Source organism: Artemia sp. Qi Xiang Cuo, chromosome 9 (assembly GCF_049724085.1).
Source record: "Artemia sp. Qi Xiang Cuo chromosome 9, ASM4972408v1, whole genome shotgun sequence".
NCBI classification, from domain to species: Eukaryota; Metazoa; Arthropoda; class Branchiopoda; order Anostraca; family Artemiidae; genus Artemia; species Artemia sp. Qi Xiang Cuo.
In genome coordinates this window covers 70,979,522-70,993,461 of record NC_142802.1, presented here as the reverse complement: position 1 = coordinate 70,993,461, position 13,940 = coordinate 70,979,522, and the positions used below count along the sequence as shown (strand labels likewise).

General features: G+C 37.0%; 1 protein-coding gene across 3 annotated transcripts in view; it reads left to right on the top strand.

The window, feature by feature from the left end:
• The window catches only part of nab (NGFI-A-binding protein homolog), a 229,582-nt gene that overhangs the window by 33,482 nt on the left and 182,160 nt on the right, over positions 1-13,940 (top strand). For all 3 annotated transcript variants that reach the window (XM_089094852.1, XM_089094850.1, XM_089094851.1), the window contains exon 4: positions 4,291-4,428. In XM_089094852.1, coding sequence (XP_088950978.1) covers positions 4,291-4,428 — 138 coding nt within the window. The remainder of the gene's footprint in view (positions 1-4,290; positions 4,429-13,940) is intronic.

Here is a 13,940-nt window from a genome sequence, read left to right as displayed (position 1 = left end):
CCCTTTGGGTGCCTGGGGACCTTTGGGGACTGGGTGAGGGTCTTTGGGGGTCCGGGGGGGTCCTTTGGAAGCCCAGAGAACCTTTGAGGACCGGTGGCTTCCTTCGGGGATGTGGTAGGGGGATCGGAACCTTTGGGAGTTTGGGGGGGCGTTGAGGACCGGGGGCTACCTTCGGCGGTGGTGTATGAGGAGTGGAACCCTATGGGGATGGGTGAGAGGACCTCACAACACTGTTCAAATGAAACTTGAGTATTATAACGACCACACTCAAAACCTCTTCCAAAATCTCTTCAAAAATCTTCTTTTAAAATGTCTCTATCTGTTTCACCGAAATAGTTCCATAACCTGTCTAAAACGGTTTCGCCCAAATAATCCCTAAACGTAAATTCAGCGTGTTCCTTTGTTATTGGCATCTCTGCGTCAATGCATTTCAAATTATATGGAAACCTTTTCGCGCGCTACAACAATTCATCGCTAAGATGTTTCTTGCCTAATTGTGTCCATGGCCTTTGGTTATTAATATCCTTTGGAGTTCGACCAGTAGAACTGTTCCCGAGGCAAAGACATTAATGATCTTGGATCTATTCCTGGAGAAATGTTTCTAGGCTAAAATTTTTAAAGTCTGACAGATGATGTCATTTATTGATTGATCTGTCAAGAAAGTGAAAATTAAAGTCTGATAGATGATGTCATTGATTGATTGATCTGTCAAGAAAGTGATCTTAATTTGTTGTTTCTAAGGGGACGTATTGATTCACGATAGGTGAATTGAGGTCGACAGCACAGGTGTTCTGACTCGTGACAACACCACGTGGTTTATGGTTTTCCAAGTGAGAAACTCGTGACAGGACCACGTGGTTTATGTTTTTCCAAGTGAGAAAGTTCCTGTTTTTCAAATTCTCACTTGGAAAACCATTAATTTTTAAAATTATCACTTGTAAAAACTTTAAATTTCACTGTCTCTAATGATAATACATCCCATAATACAGAACTGTGACCACAGTAATGTTGTTTATAGTTAGAATTTGAAAAATTCATGGTTTTTCAAGTGAGAATTTCATGTGTTTTTTCATTCTCACTGAGAAAACCATAAACCACGTGGTGGGCGTGGGACCTCATGACCCCTCTCTACTTCTAAGTTCTAGTATAGCCTAATGATTAGTATTTTGAATACATCCAGGGAAAGGCTAGGAGGGCAAACCCTCCCAAAGTAAACTTCCCATTGAGACCTATACCCTCTTGTATTCGCCCCTGGTCTTGGATCTAATTAAAGCCAAGTCATTGTCAAACCAACCTATTAACACATTGATGGCTTGAAGGTTTCCCCTCCTGGCAAAATATCCTGGCGGTGTCCTTGATTGAAATTTCTGCCCTGAAGCCTAGACTTATGCTGGGAAGAAACAAGTTCTTTCAGAAGGTTCTAAAGATCCCCCCTGAGCCTCATTTAAGTCTTGGAAGAATATTTCCATCCAATACAATCTTTTGTTTCCCTGCCACTAAAATGTCAATCAGATCATGATTGTAAATTCTTCTTCGACCTTTCACTGTTTGCCAAATTGTGTTCTTTGAAAACAGTGTGTATCTGAAAGATGAAGATCTTTGCTAGTTATTTATAGATGTGAGGCGCTAAGCGCAACAAAGAAAACCTGTGCTGGTATTTCAGTTTTAGAAAGAGTTAAATACTGTTTCCTCTCTGAATTTCAAGTTGCAAAATAAGCAAAATACATCCTAGGTACTAGCAGTGGTGTAATTTCGTCAGAATCCGGAGGGCGGGGGGCAGTTGGAGCCAATTTCCCCAAATCAATTGAAAAAGACAGTGAAAAATGAGCCGTATAGTACAATAAGGGCAAATATATACTAAACAAACATGACCTGTTTCTCTGGATGATTGAATTATGCAGGCTTATCAGTTGCAGGCTAATAGTTGTTTATAGATGTGAGGTAGATGTGATGTGAGGTAGATGTGAGGAAGCGCAACAAGGAAAACCTGTGCTGGCAATTTTAGGGAGAGTTAAATACTGTTTTCTGTCTGATTTTCAAGTTGCAAAATAAGCGAAATACATCCTATGTACTAGCAGTGGCGTAATTTCATCAAAATATTGGAGGGAGGGGGGCAAAGTTCCCCGCCAATTTTCCCAAATCAAGTAAAAACGACAGTGAAAAATGAAAAATGAGCCATATAATAATGTAAGGGCAAGTACATACTAAAGAAAACAAACCTGTTTCTCTGGATGCTTGAATTGTGCAGGCTTATCTCAGTTTTAACAAGTTTTTTTTACAGAAACTTAAATTTCAGCTGGAGGACAAACTGAGGCCTGGAGGGGCAAACCGAGGCCTGGAGGGGGAAGTTGCCCCTCTATACCATAGCAAATTACGCCCCTGGTTACTAGCTATTATTGGCATCGTGAAGCAATCAGAGCAATTTTACTGATGGGAGGGGTTTAAAATTGAAAAGAAGTTCACTTTTAGGCCTCTATTCTTCCAATTTTTCGTCCTCGATTCTTTCTCACATCCTACAATTCTTAAACATATTAAATTCAAAATTTCAAGTCCCTGTCCCTAGAGGTTTTGGCTTCATTGACTTGAGAAGTTCTATAGTGTGTATAGCCTTGTGTATCCTACTTAATAAATGCGAATAAACATTTTATTATACTATTAAGCTTGATACTGTCTGTATGGAAGCTTCTTATTGAAAAAAAAACTATTTGCGATATTATCTACCTGTATACATAGGGGCTGACTGCACACTGAAAAGGTATGGAGAACCCTCAAAGATTGCCCAAAGGACCTGAAGAAAATTTTGACAAATACGCTGGCATTGGCGTTAACTTCAAGATTTAAAATTTTAAGAACTAAGGAAGCTGCACTAAGAGAACGTGTTGATAAATCTTAGTTTTAAAGGAATATCAAATACGACTTTCAATATTTTAATTTATTATTTAAATATTTTAAATAAAAATAAATTAATTAACTTATAAGTTAATTAACTAATTAATCCTAAATAACCCCACTTTCTAGGGTTATAATTAGAAAAAGGTTGAGATGGCTAGGACACGTTCTGCGGATGAAGAATCATAGATTGCCAAAAATTGTCCTTTTTGGTCAACCGTCTATGGCAAAACGAAAAGCAGGTCGTTGCCGGTTTGGGTGGGAGGTTGTCGCAAGGAAAGATTTAAGGGAGAGGAGAACTTCCTGAGAGGGTGTAAAGAAACAGGCTTTGAATAGATTCGGATGGCGGAGGAGGGTGCATATCCGCGGTGGCCTCAGGCGGCTTGGGCCTGGAGTGAGTGGTTAGATCTAGGAATAGTCATCGTTGGCACTCAGGTATGCTTCCAGGCAAAATCGATGAAATTCTAGAATCAATTTGATTAAAGACCGATTTTAATTATGTCCACAGAATGTACTTTACAATTCTTTCTATGAAACTTCGAGTTTTTGTACCTTGACCGTTTCTGCATATGGCAATTAATTTTATAAAATTAGATGGACCTCATTAGATCTAAAAAGGTACCAAGTGACATATTTATAGCTTTCTAAAAGAAGGAAAAATCACCTGGAGTTAGTACTTAGTAATAAATTATATTATGCCCATTTTGTTAGTGCTTCTTCGACAGCTTAAGAGCAGGGGCGCAAATACACGGAGATTTTGGAGGGACATTTTTTTTTTTTTTGATTTGATCAACGAAAATGCCAAAAAAGCATTTTCAAAATCTAAAGAGGAAAATTACCCCTCCCCCCTAATTGCCACCCCTGTTTAAGAGACACGTCTAGAGGCGCATCTGGAAGGTTTGTCGGTATATCTAATCGAAAACGCACAAAAAAACTGTAAAATAGTGGTTCATATATTTTAATATTCAAATTCGAAAAAGCATAGGCCGAATTTAAATCTGTAGGCCTAAGTGTATTAAGATGCTTCTTTTATAATTTAGGATATGCATTAATACTTCTATACATAATCAGAAGAGCGTATCCAGGATTTTGTTCGGGGCGGGGATTTTTGTTTTGTTTTTTTTGTGGGGGGAGGGGTTATAAACCTTAAAAAACGTATCAAAAATTTATTTGTATGAATTAGTGCTATGTTTTTATGATTTGGACAAAAATTTGGGGGGGGGATAGGGGGGCTCAAACCCGGTACCCCCGCCACCTAGATGCGTAATCAAATACAATTAAGTAAATATAGAATGTTGGCTCAGGATATATTATAGAGGACAACCAGATGCAGCAATATCGGTATCGCTTGATATCGAATATCACTCACCAATATCAGTTACTTAAGTGTCTTTTGACTAGGAGGAGACGACGTGCAACAGCTTTGTGAAGCAGGAGAAGAAGAATTCTTAGAAATTATGGCTCTGGTTGGAATGGCCTCAAAGCCATTACATGTTAGACGACTACAAAAAGCTCTTCACGAGTGGATGTCAAACCCAAGTAAGTTTTTGATCACATTTAAAGCTGTTCATGCTAGACTGGTAGCTTTAACCGAAGGTATGATCTAGTAACTATATTTTTATATATTGATCTTTACTTATATTGTTCAAGGAATATTCTAAAATTAGTTTTTTATTACCTTTTCAATGAAATTGATATAAAGTGCATGAAATATTGTGGGCTACTTTAAATTCCATTTAAAAAATATTAGAGAAAAATTACCTTTTCAATCAAATTGATATAAAGTGCATGAATTTTGGCGGGCTACTTTAATTTCCACTAAAATAATTATGAAACATTTTGTTTTTACCTTTTCAATCAAATTGATATAAAGTGCATGAAGTACGGTGGACTACTTTAAATTCCATTCAAAAAGCTATAAAAAAAAAAATTACCTTTTCAATCAAATTGATATAAAGTACATGAAGTATGGTGGGCTACTTTAATTTCCACTCAAAAAATATTAATAAAATCTCTGCGCACCCCTCTACGTGCCCCCGTCGCTCCTTACTTATTACAGGAAACGGTAAACGCTCCTTATTTTACAGAAAACGGTAAATTTTTCAAGCGAGGATGGCCCAGCGCAGTACATCTAATTCTTGTTATCATGTTTAATTGATGGCATGATTCTAGTATCTTTCTAGAAAATGTGTTTAAAAGCAAAAACTTCTTCAAATAGTCTGAAAATAAACATTAATTACAGATTTTTAATAAAAGTTAATTGAGAGGTTTTTGCATAATTTACAAAAATTGTTTGTGCCAAGTATTGACAGAAGTGTGACAAGTGATGCGCTAAGTGAACTGTGCATGGTGCAAAGAGCTGTGGCGTGTTGAAATAGGCGGAAGTTAAAAAAATGCGTTAGCAGGGTGGGCAACTAGTGGCATAAACAGAAAAGTTTTAGTTCTTTTAAATACAATCTTATTCGCTGCTGAAGTGAATTTGTCAGTTAGGAACTAAAATGGAAGCGACCCTCGCATGCGCCTCTAGACGCATGATTACTCGCATGACGAAATTGGCCACGAGGCGACGTGGAATCTGATAGTCATAGTCAGTTTTAGCTCCAGTTTAAGTTTAGTTCAATTTCCAGTTTCCAGTTAGTTTGCCAGTTCAGTTTTTGAGTTTTAGTTTAGAACCCTGTCTCTAAGCTATGGAACATCCGTAACCTTAATTCAAAGTGCCTCGTAGAACACATGAATTAAGCTGCTTGTGCTACTCTTCCATTTCTTGACCCAGACTTTTAAAATCTGTGTTAAAACGCAGAAACAGCAACTCCACTTTCGTTTAAATTAATTAAAAGAATTTTTTCCATAAAATAATTTTATCAAAAATAAGTAAAGAACTTCATTAAGTTCAAAATGAACAAAAATAGAATCGAATAATTAACCAAGCATACAACTACCACGAATCAGTATCAATAAGTAAAAGAAAGCCAAAACAAACAGAAATTAAAATAAATTACAGAGTCAAACTCAAAATGAGCAAAAATTAATATGAGTAGGGTTCTAAAACAGTATGCTTTCTAAAAGCCAGAATATAATTTGTACTTTATTGGAAAAAATTCAAATGAATTTACTGAAAAAAAAAATGTGCATTGTCACTTTAATATAGGCTACATAAGGTAATATTTATTCCTTAAAATCTCAATTAATTTTTGATTTCTTAAAATTAAAATGAAAACATTTAAAACAATTTTTTTCATTAATATTAATTATATTTTGTCTTTTAGAAATCATAGGGGTTTAGAACCCTACTCATATTAGTTTCTGCTCGTTTTGAGTTTGACTCTGTTATTTATTGTGATTTCTGTTTGTTTTGGGTTTCATTATTTATTGATACTGGTTTGTGGTAGTTGAATGCTTGGTAGATTATTCGATTCTATTTTTGTTAATTTTGGGTTTAATGGAGTTTTTTACTTTTTTCTTGAAAAATTCATTTTGTGGAAAAAGTTTTTTTAATTAATTTTTGCTCGTTTTATTTTGATATAGTCTTTTTCAGGGAAAAAGATTGAGCGTCTTATTAAGTTAAACAACCATTCCTTCCATAAAAGCCTTAAATACCCACTGGGCAAAATTTACAACCCTTGCCCCTAATCTCTGGGGCTGTTTCAACCCTAAAAGCATTGTTATTTGATATTTAGACTGTTTTGAATAGAATGGCAGTCTCGAAATTTCTATTAGATGCATTTCGGGGCAATACGATATGTATGTGGGGGGGGTAGCTGCCCTACGATTACTTTGACTCTTAAGAAGAGCGCTAGAGCATCTTATTACCAATCCAATGAGTACCCTTCGAAGTTTATATGACCATGCTTTCTAGAAAAACCTTATATGCCCCCAGGGCATAAGTTACAACCCTCGCCCTGAGGGCTGGGGGGGATTTGTTATCCTTAAAGACATAATTTCCAGAACTTTCAACTACGTTGAACAGAATGGTCATACAAAATGTTGATCGGAAATGTTTGGGGAAATTATGGACATTAGGGGGGGGTGATTCTCCCTCCGATTACTTTCGACTTTTAAAAAGGGAAATAGCCCTCTCAATTTCCATTCGAATGAGCCCTTTTTGAAGTTTTTAAAACAACGCTTTTTATAACAACCTTATATGCCCCCAGGGCATAACATAACTTACAACTTAGCTCTGAGGGCTGTTGGGGGGGGGGGGTTGTCATACTCAAAGACATAATTTCGAGACCCTTCAACTACGTTCAAAAATATGGTTATATCAAAATGTTGAACAGAAGTGTATGGGGAAATGATGGGCGCGGGGGGCATTTGTGCTCCAAACGCTTTTGACTATTAATGAGGGGACTAGCCCTCTCTCCCAATTGAATGAGCCATTTTTGAAGTTTCTACGACTACACTTTCTATAAAAACCTTATATGCCCAGAGGGCATAATTTACAACCTTTGCTCTAGGGATTGTGGGGTGTTTATCATCCTCAAAAACATAACTTCTGGACCTTTTAACTGCATTGAACAAAATGGCCATTTCAAATTTTGATTGGATCTGTTTGGGGAAATTGTGGGCGTAAGAGGGGGGTTATTTGCCCTCCAATTACTTTCTACTATAAGAAAGGGCACTAAATCTTTCAATGTCCTATCGAATGAGCCCTTTTTGAAGTTTTTACGACAACCCTTTCTATAAAAACCTTATATGACCCCAGGGCATAACTTAAAACCCTTGCCCTGAGGGTTTTGGAAGGTTGACACCCTCAAATACCTAATATCCCAAACTTTCAACTACTTTGAACAAAATGTCTATCTCAAAATTTTGATTGGATGTGTTTGGTGACATGGTGGACGTGAGAGGGGGATAGTTGCACTCCAATCACTTTTGACTATTAAAAAGGGCACTAGCCCTTTGAATTTTTAATCGAATGAGCCCTTTTTGAAGTTTATACGGCAACGCTTTCTATAAGAAGCCTATATGCCCCCCAGGGCAAAACTTACAACCCTTGTCTTGAGGGCTGTGGAGGAAGTGTCCTCCTCAAAGACATAATTTCCATATCTTTAAACTACGTTGAAGCAAATGGCTATCTCAAAATTTTGATTGGATGTGTTTGGGGAAATGGTGGGCGTGGAAGGGGTGTTAGTTGCCTTCCAATCACTTTTGGCTATTAAAAAGGGAACTAGCCCTTCCAATTTCCAATCGAATGAGCCCTTTTCGCAGTTTCTACGACAACTCCTATACGAAGTGCCCTGGTCTAAATGAAACAAAGAACAAAACAAAAAAACAACACATTGTGCCGGCATCGTTCTTTACTTAGGCAGCGCAATTGTGCTGCCTATTATATTGCTCAACTTTCTTTTTGCCCTACTATTGAGTCTTGATAGAACAACATAGCCTGTTTTTGGTATTTAATTTTTCTTTCTCGTCCATGTTCACATATATTAAAAATTACTTCATGTTTAAAGTCATTTGAATATCACAAGCTTATACGACAGGGAAACATTCTCACTTTTTCTCTTTCATGCAGACTTTCTGAAAATGATGACTTCGACTATTAAAAAGGGCACTAGCCCTTTCAATTTCCAATCAAATGAGCCCTTTTTGAAGTTTCTACGGCAACGCTGTCTATAAAAACCTAATATGTCCCCAGAGCATAACTTGCAAACCTTGCCCTGAGAGCTCTGAGGGGGTTATCATCCTCAAAGACCGAATTTCCAGAACTTTCAACTACGTTGAACAAAATATCTATCTTAAAATTTTTATTGGATGTGTTTTGGGAAATGGTTGGTGTGAGAGGGGGGTTAGTTGCCTTCCAGTAACTTTCGACTATTGAAAAGGGCCCTAGCCCTTTGCTCTTTCAATCGAATGAGCCCTTTTTGAAGTTTCTACGACAACGCTTTCTATAAAGCCTTATATTCCCCCAGGGCATAACTTACAACCCTTGCCCTGAGGGTTTTGGGTGTTTGTTATCCTCAAATATCTAATATCCAGAACTTTCAACTACTTTGAACAAAATGTCTATCTCAAAATTTTGATTGGATGTGTTTGGGGAAAAGGTGGGCGTGAGAGGGGAATTAGTTGTACTCCAATCACTTTCGACTATTAGAAAGGGCACTAGCCCTTTGAATTTCCAATCGAATGAGTCCGTTTTGAAGTTTGTACGACAACGCTTTCTATAAGAAGCTTATATGCCCCCAGGGCATAACTTACAACCCTTGCCCTGAGGGCTGTGGAGGGAGTATCATCCTCAAAGACATAATTTGCATATCTTTAAACTACGTTGAACAAAATGGCTATCACAAAGTTTTGACTGGATTTGTTTGGGGAAATGGTGGGCGTGGAAGGGGTGTTATTTGCCTTCCAATCCCTTTCAGCTATTAAAAAGAGCACTAGCCCCTCCAATTTCCAATCGAATGAGCCTTTTCGAAGTTCTACGACAAGTCCTTCGATACCTGGCCTAAAAGAAAAATAAAATAATAATACATTGTGCCAACATCGTTCTTTACTTAGGCAGCGCTATTGCGCTGCCTATTATATTGCTCAACTTTCTTTTTGTCCTACTATTGAGTCTTGATAGAACAACATAGCCTGTTTTTGGTATTTAATTTTTCTTTCTCGTCCATGTTCACATATATTAAAAATTACTTCATGTTTAAAGTCATTTGAATATCACAAGCTTATACGACAGGGAAATATTCTCACTTTTTCTCTTTCATGCAAATATCCACCGTTTTACAGACTTTCTGAAAATGACGATATTTAAAATGGGTTCTAGAATGGCGCAAAACATCATCTGAGATCCAAAAACGAAACTTTTTGCAATCACGAACAACATTTCAAATCGTTCAGTTTTTTGTACAGATCCAGTTATTCTTTACTATTAAGTATCAGTACTTTGCATGGATACTTTGGATTGTATTACCGGAGGAAGTTTTGGTGCGAAAAAAAAATTAATGCAAAAAAACAAGAGTTGATTTATATTACCATGACGGGCTTTTCGTGTTCAAAGATCTCTTTGCTACAGCTATCATTTAATAGCTGAAACCAGTTTGGGTATAGTAAAAAAAAGGCTGGGCATAAAGCATATCAATACTGTTTTAGCAAAAAGACGTATGTATTGTTTTGTGAAATGAACATATCAGATTTAATTTTTTTTTTCTCTGTCATGTAGTTCTTACGGAATAACTGGACTCAATTTGCTGCTATTGGATCTGAGTGATTCAGTCCAACAAAGCAGTGTTACCGGATGCAGCGAAACTGCGCAGAAGCTGTAATTATTAAAAAAAATCACTCTGAATACTTCCCAAATTTGACGACATAAATGCCCACACATCTTAAAAAGCACCCAAATGACCTCATCCGGCATTGCTGCAAGAGAGAGGCTCGCTACCTCAAAACAATCAGGGAGAAGAAAGGCCAGCTCTTCTGAGCGTATGCCCGTTTGTTCAACTGCACCTGCGTGTATATAAACTCCCTCGGGAAAACATTCCAAATAGAGATGTAGGATCTTACAAAGGTTATCTTCAAGTGCCCGGTGCAGGATACCTCAGAGCTTAGGTAATCTGACCATTTCGTGTTTCTGCTTTTGTACCTCATTGGCTTGACAAACAGCAGTACAAGTGTGCTATATCTGTACCAGGGGCGTCGTTTGGGGGTGGCAGGGGGTAGGGGCAGCTGCCCCCCAATAATGTGGAGAAAAAAATATTATACATCCCATGTCCTTTGACTATCCAGATATAGACCCCTCTTGGGGTCTTAATCTTAATGGGGCCGGGGGCCCCCGGCCCCATTAAGATTTTTTCTGGCACCTTCTTATCTTTTTTTACTAAAAAGATAAGTATAAACTCCTAAATCCCGCTTATCTCTAAATAGTCCTCTCGGATTTCGCTACGTGAATAACAAGGTACATTTTAAAATTATGAAAAAAATGGGAATTTAGGATTAGTAATTCTTTTTAGGTAAAAATTCTTTTTAGGCACAAGACACCTCCTCCTACTCTTAAACAGTTCACTCTACTCCTGTTTTAGCGGTATTATAATGAAGCAAATTTTATATTTACAAGAATATGATTCTTTAGGCTTTAAAACCAAATTGCTTTTAAGTATGAAACCCCCTTCCTATGTCTAAGCAATCCCCGATGCTACTGACGTAGCTACGTGAATAACGAAGGACAGTTTTAACTTTTCTAAATATGGTTATTTCGGCCTTTAGACCAATTAGTTTTTCAGTATCAGACTTCTCCTAAATAAACCTTTCTGGTTTATCTACGTGAATAAAGTACATTTTAAACCTACTAAAATATGCCTATGTAGGCCCCAGAATCAGTTTGTTTTTAGGTATCAGATCCCCCTTTCGATCCTAAATCGAGAGGGGGATCCACCCCTCTACTTTAGCCACAAGAGCAACAAAGGAAGACTTTAAACCTGCAAAGATTTAGTTATCTAGGTTTTTGAATTTTTAAGTATCCTACCCCCAGCCCCCAGGAAACATCGTGTTTTGAGTAAAATTGATTTCGAGCACAATATCTTCTGTCTTCTCGGGTATCTTAATTTTAGACAATCACAATGGTGATTGCCAACGAAAATATTATTGGTCCGAAAGTGAAGACTTTTTGCAACCACTGAGACAAAAATAGCTCATTTTAATATACTGATCCCTTTCAGATATTAGTCTAGCTGCACTTTTTTTGGAAACACTGAATTTTTTTAAATTAATTAATGAATTAATTAGTTAGATTAAAATTAACATAGTTTAGTTAAAATCTATAGCAAGTTATTAATATTAATTGATTAATGCTGAAAAACGTTTGGAACCACTGTTATTGTTCATTGTTGATTGCTATTTGCTCATTTTACGCTGAGCCCTTTCAAATACTAGTCTAGCTTCGCCACTAGCTATAAAGCGAATGAAAAATAAGGTGTATATAACTTAAAATAAGGTGTAATAACTTAGCATGACGATTATATTCTTTTGTTTTTGATTAAAACTGCAAAGTTCGGTATTCTAAAAGACTCTGAAAGATTTTATTGTTTGTATTTTTACGGTTCTTTTCAGAGTAATTCTCTTTTATGGGCCATTAGCCCACATTTGTTATGATTTAATACTTTTAAGAGCTGGAATACATTTCTTCTTATATTGACTAACGGTTAAATCTAGATTCCTTAAAAGTAAGAAACAATTGAATTTTGTCTCTTTTTTTATTACCCTAATTTTCAAACCATGCCTAATAGAAGAAAACAGAGGTTTGCAGTATCCTTTTTTGTTCGTTTAAATCTTGTTTAAATTTTAAAAACTTTAATTTGGTTTAAAACTCATGATTTCAATACGTTCGATTTTTTTTACGAATTCAGTTACGCCTCTCTCATACTTTTCATGCCTTTTACGCCTCAACGATCTTTAATCAAAAACTCAACCAGACAACTCTAAAGGCGTTGTAATAATATATTTTATTATCATATTTTATTATAATACATAATAATATTTATAATATAATATATTTTTAATATATAAATATATAATATATAAGAATATAATATAGTTATTATACTTTATTATAATATATATTTTATTATATTATAATATATTCTATCGTTGTAATTGTATGAGATAGATTATATGTATTAATCTATCTCACGTTTTGTATTTTATGAGACTAACCAGATACAGTTCATCTCGGAAAAAAGGCAAAAAAAAAAGACAAAACAAAAAGATATAGATTGTGCTCTTCTGTGCGAACCCGAGAAAAATGTTTGCCCTTTCCCCCAACATAAAATTTAAAGTCCCTTACCCCACCCCCTTAAAAAAAAGCCTCGAAAGTTTCTACTCGATCGTCCAGTCATGAGGCACAACAGGGTAGAAATACCAAAATTGGGCATAATGTACGTTACCGTTCCAGGCATCTTGCGCCCTTCACATGACGTCACACTTTGAGCTAAAGATTAACGATTGGCTGGGAGCTAATAACCAACTATATAGGCATGTTTTTTGCAGCAACCCCTTCCACCTAAATACTAGTTGTATTTATGGCCATAGAAAGATGGACAGGGAGATAAATAGGTTCGTTAACCCTGGCCCTTCTAGATTTTGATTAGAAGTAAACCCACAGAGTGTGCGATTTCTTCCAAAAACCTTAGGCAGGCAATCACAAATTCCTCGCACTTTAACTTTTTCTTTTTTTTTTCACGCGGGATCTTTTGTCAAGATCTATCGAAAGCTTTTGTAATATCATAAGGCAGCAACTTGAAATCGCATCCCTTGGCCAGAAGCTCTAACCATATGTGATACTGAGAATTAAAATAGTCGAGCTTCAAGCTTTTTCGTCGGAATTAATACTGCTTATTCTCCATAAAGCCACTTGACTCCATTTGGGTGTAAAGTGCTTTGTCTAAAATGCACTCATAGTTTTAACCACTGTAAGAAAGGAGGTTTACTGGTCTATGTGACCATGCATCGGCAGGGTTGCTCTTAGTGCAGCAACAGGGACGACCTGGATGGACTTATATGCCATTGGGGGGATCTGGAGCGTAAGCAAAGCCAGAAGAGGGACGACAGAGGGCTGACTAGTTTGGCACTGCAGTCCTGAAGAATAACATTGCTAAGTTATCAATGCCAGATGATTTGGCAACATCAAGGCGCTGTAGAGCAGATCTGATTTTTGGTGACGAGAGATTGAGGGCGGGATGTCGTCTCTGCAATGAGGGAAGTAAAAGACTCCTTTACCCACTAAACCTGGCAAGAGTTTACTAACCCGGCGAGGTCCTTTGACCTCGCACATTGCATCGGGCAATCGTAAATAGGTCCATATTCGTGGTCTGGCGACAAGCAGAAAGTCGTTTGCGAGCAATCAGTCCATTTTGAGGCTTACTTACTACTGATTTTGAAGCCAGGTAAAAAGATAGCCTCTTTAGGTGGGTAGCCATTAAAGCTAATGGCAAGGTGTCTAAGGGCGCACATATTTCTAGAGTGGGAAACGGAGAAAATTATGATGTAGTTGATCCCCCAGCAAGGGTTACTCTACGCCGAGTCTGGAGCGGAACATATATATGACATCATTCACCTATTTG